Here is a 4,597-nt window from a genome sequence, read left to right as displayed (position 1 = left end):
AGCTCTATACATGCAGGATAAGTTGTTGTTTTGGGTCAAATGCCTTCAGTGACTGACACAGTATTTTGGCCAAATACTGGACCAATCACCCATTTGTGTTGACATAACAGCCGTCTCCAGAAAGATAAAGACTGGTTGCTCACAGGTTACACTGAGGAATTGAGAGCTTCTTCTTTTTCTATTTTTGTATTATTAAGCCATGTATTCTGCCCTCATATAGCTGTCTGTTTGTGTTGTGATCAAGTAGTAAGAAAGGTTTTCCTTATTGAATCAAACTTGAGACAAACTGTAAAACTGTCAAAAAAAACCCAAACAATTAAATGCAAGAAATGACATTTATTTATCATTTTCATTTATTTCTCTTGTTTAGGCGATCAAAAATAAATTCATATTTTTCTCAATAATTCACACATCGTTTTTACAGACCCTGACAAGTTCTTGATAAATAAGTACAAAATACATTGGTATTACCACAATAAATATCATAATAAATATATTAGTTAAGTCTTTACAATTACAAAAAGCAAAGAAATGCAAATAAGTCAACATATAGTCTATGGAAATACTGTGATGTTACAGTCCCTGATGAAATAGAAGTCACCTACTACAGTTGAGTAAGACCCAACCAGGGTTATCAAAACATTATGCAACAAAACAGGTCTCTCAATAAATGGCAAGGCTACACAAATACCCCCTCCTAGATCTGTGACATACACAGATGGGGTACTAGCACCTTCTCACTTTTGTCACAGATGTGTTAAAATATGATGAGTCCAAAAATAATAAGTCCAAAAATAATATGAAAAACTGTTCTTACACAAAGAATTTGGCAAAAGTTTTAAAAAAGAAGAAGTGTAAAGCTTTGGTTAAATGCTACAGAGAGACTAGTCTCCCAATACCTAGTTTAAAGTGCATATCACAGTGAGAGAATGTGTTGTCGTCATTTTCCAAGTCACATTGATGGTTTGAATAGTTCTTGGTATACACATGAATACCAACAGTATAAACAGACCTGACAAACAGTTCTGTCAGCTTACTAAATGGAGGGGAGTCTTTTGTTTCAAATGATCATATATTTAAAGGACTAATCGAAGTAAGGCTACTAGGTCCTTCTCATATTGATTGAGACAGGTAAAGCTACTTAAAACGTTTGTTACTATCAACCATCAAGGTCATTTTTAAAGAAAGCAATTAATGGAAGACAAGATGAAAAGATAAATGAAAATATACATAATTATAAAAAATATACAGATTTTGATAGAAGTTTGAGTACCAAATAAATGTCACTGAGCAAGTAATTTACTAATATAAATAAACAGTATAAAGTGTTGATGCGCATCATATTGATAGGATTTCTGATTTGTGTAAGCAGAACCTTCACAATTGATCAAGGTTCGGGTGTTGGATTGTCTCTATGTGGTTTGGGTTTCCTAGTCAGAGAGTGACAGACGCGCAAAGACGGTGAGGCGCTTGTTGCCAGCCCCATCAAATGTGGGGGACTCTGAACCGCTGGTGCTGCCTGTGCTGGTGTAACTATCCCGATCTGAGAGGGAATCTTCAGAAGAGAAGCGGTGGAGGTTTTGCTGGGTGATGTAGACGTTGTTGCGGTCCTCCATAGCGTACGATTTGTTCAGAGTGTCTGGGAAGTTATTTCCGTGGCCACAAACGCAGCGTGAGGGCTTCTGTGGCTCAACTATCATAGGGATGTTGTGGATGTCACCAACACTGGGTCGGCTCTGACAAAACTGAAATGTGTCGCGTTGGGTGTCATTGAACACTGGGGAGAGAATGTCCGCAGGGGGTGGTGACACCGAGGGCGCACGGGTGAAGCCAAGGGGGTCGTGGAGCGCAGGGGGAGGAGAGCTGCGTGATCCCATGAAACCTGCGAAACTGACGCTCTGACGGAGGTGACGTGGGCTCTGATCAGCAAGTGCTTGGTTGTGGAACTTTTGGGTTAAGGGGGTGAGCTTCTCTTCATGAATGAAGTGACAGCGGGCTCCATATGGGCAGTAGCCAAAGTTGTAAAAGGTGCGGCAGGCCTCCGTTTTGTATTTTGGGTGCCTGTACAAACCACGCAGCTCAGGCTCTCCATGGGCAAACTGACACTTGCTCCCATATTTACAGCTGCCGTTCTCCTGGAAACTACGGCACAGTTCGGTCTTGTAACGGTTGGAAGGGAGAGGTGTCGGGTTGTTCAGTGGGGGAAATCCAGGCGGTGGAGGCACTTCATCCAGGGTCTTCAATTTACCGAAGGAGAGTACACTGGATTCGGTCAGACTCATGGAGCGGTCAGGTCTGAAGGAAACCTGTGGTTGACTTGGAGCCATCTTGCTCCAAATGTCAAGTGGCCAGGGGGTATCATCGTTCAATTGCTCAGAGCTTAGACTATGGCTCTTTGGTGAGAAGAACGAAGTTGAACGGTTGAGACGAGGTACCATCGGTTGAATTTGTTTCTGGGTGAATGGTTCATCTAAACCCAGATTGATCAGATTCTGTGGAGAGAAATATAACAGTCAATAAATCACGTTATAACCATATAATAGCCTACTCACGATGCAGAATTGTAGCATATGCTCTGCTCCTCAGAAGCTTACTCGTTAAATATGTTTTGTGAATATTTCAACATGTAACCAAAGTTGAAAGTAGCCAACAACTAATAAAATAGTCTAATTGTTGTTTTTTTACGCACCAAATGCATAACCATAGCTTATACTACTGATCTGAACATACATATAACCCCAGTGAATAAAACTTACCCTCTTGATAATATCGTCGATCATATCTGACATGCTTCTATGTATTCTTGTCCGTTGAAAAGTTTTAGTTCGCCTGTCACTTTCAGCTGCAAGACACGGGCGATTGCGCTGCGCTGTTACTGCAGGACTAGCCCTTTTTATAGTTTATTTCTGGCGGCAGGCGGGGTTTCCTGTGCTATCTTCCCGGACACCACTCCCGTAAAGTTTCATACACAGCAACCAGGGTTTGTCGTAAAGCCATGTTTTTGTATTTTTAAATGGCTGTGAAATGTTTCAGTTTCCCCAACATTCAAACATGAACACATCATATAGACTAGGGCTACATAATACGCCCACAAGTAGTGACCCACTTGTTCATTATTTTCCTATGTTCATTCGATTTTAAGTTACGATGACGACTAGTTTTGGGATAGTAGGCTATGATTAACTACTTCGTTCCTGGACACATTTCCCCCCAAGGCTGTTACCAGAATCACCCCAGATTTTTTCCTCATTGGCTTCTATGCGTGAGACCTGCTCTCTGTTTTTAATTCTGTCTTTAATAATATATTTTCCAGTCTTTACTTTCATTTCCCAACAGTTATAGGCTAGCCATCAAAGGAGGGAGAGATAGTTATTTATATACCCTTTGGCTATAGGAATATATATATGCCAATGTGCATTATTTAAAGTCAATGTTTTCAATCGCACCTTCAGACAATTACGCTCACATTTTGGCACAAAACAGACATGGGCAATTTCATGTAGCCTAGATTTAGTTGGAGACTGGATGGTGGTCATGTAGACTATAGATCTAACAAGGTGGCCTAAAATGTATCTGTGTTTCCATCTGTATGTCCATTTTCATAACAATGTCATGATAGGTGATATGAATCCATTTTGGCAATGACTTTAGTATGATCTTACTGTAACAAATAACATTATCCAGTAATCAGTCTAGACTTGAAACACAGGGTTTATCAGGAAATGGTTTAGTTTCTATTTGTGATATCATGTAGGGTTTGCTAAGTCATGTGTGTGGTACCATGACAAGGCTCAGTAAGTATTTTTTTTCTCCATCTGTGTTACTGGTAGCCCAATGGTAAACAGACAATGTGATTACTAATCCCTCGATAGCAGGAAACTCTTGGATAATGACAATATGTTTCTGTTTCTGCTATTTAACCATCAATGAAACCATGGGTATATCCCTTGCCTGACATAGCACTGTTCACACTCGTGAGAAACGCATCTGAATTTGTGTGGCTAAATAAGTCATTTTGGCATTAACTCAGCTGCTAACTACCATTGGCTAACACCAATAAAGTAGGTGCAACAATGGCCCGATTTTAAAGTGTGGAATAACCCACTCTGCCTTGATTAGTAGACTACATTCTGAGAGGATTTTGTACATTAGTTGTGCTACACTTGCTCATGTAAATAGTGTCAAGTTGAAGAAGTTGAGAGGGTTTAAAAACATATCCAGTCAAAATATATCCAGGGACAGTGTCCCATGGATCAACTGGCCCATGTTGAGTTGATCTACAGTTCTTAGAGGTGACTGTATCTCTATTTGTCATGTGGGTTTGTTGTCACACAGTTCATAAGTCTAACAAGGAAGTGCGATAGAAAGTCACATATTTACTTTGAAATGCTTACACTTGGATGTGCGTTGAGCTCTTTCAATTGAGTCATTTGATTGCCAAACTACCTAATGGCAGAAGGAACCCTGTTTCAACTATTCAATGTTTGAGGAAACTGCTCATTTCACTTGGACCCTATCACTCCCTCAAAATGCTTATACATTGACTTCAGCACCGTTGTTGCTGAATACTGTTTTTGTATAATCTGGTTGTGTCCTA

At 40.1% G+C, this 4,597-nt stretch overlaps 1 protein-coding gene across 1 annotated transcript; it reads right to left on the bottom strand.

Annotated features, from left to right (window-relative positions):
* Positions 1 to 321: 321 nt before the first annotated feature.
* On the bottom strand, positions 322 to 2,913 carry LOC112265103 (mRNA decay activator protein ZFP36). Its single transcript, XM_024442145.2, has 2 exons — positions 2,757 to 2,913; positions 322 to 2,492 (listed from the first exon to the last, which is right to left on the bottom strand). The coding sequence occupies exons 1-2, from the start codon at positions 2,787 to 2,789 to the stop codon at positions 1,431 to 1,433; spliced, it is 1,095 nt and encodes a 364-aa protein (XP_024297913.2). The 5' UTR covers positions 2,790 to 2,913; the 3' UTR covers positions 322 to 1,430.
* Between the last annotated feature and the right edge of the window lie 1,684 nt (positions 2,914 to 4,597).

The sequence above is a fragment of the Oncorhynchus tshawytscha genome, linkage group LG13, assembly GCF_018296145.1.
Source record: "Oncorhynchus tshawytscha isolate Ot180627B linkage group LG13, Otsh_v2.0, whole genome shotgun sequence".
NCBI lineage: Eukaryota > Metazoa > Chordata > Actinopteri > Salmoniformes > Salmonidae > Oncorhynchus > Oncorhynchus tshawytscha.
Note: the sequence above shows the minus strand (reverse complement) of the source record. Positions and strands in the feature narration are given on the sequence as shown.

What these genes read in the sequence shown, in the direction of transcription:
- LOC112265103 (XM_024442145.2), bottom strand. Translation starts at nt 2,789, where the DNA reads ATGTCAGATATGATCGACGATATTATCAAGAGG. An exon ending in TCGACGATATTATCAAGAGG is followed by an intron (nt 2,493 to 2,756) that starts GTAAGTTTTATT and finishes TTCTCTCCACAG; the next exon opens with AATCTGATCAATCTGGGTTT.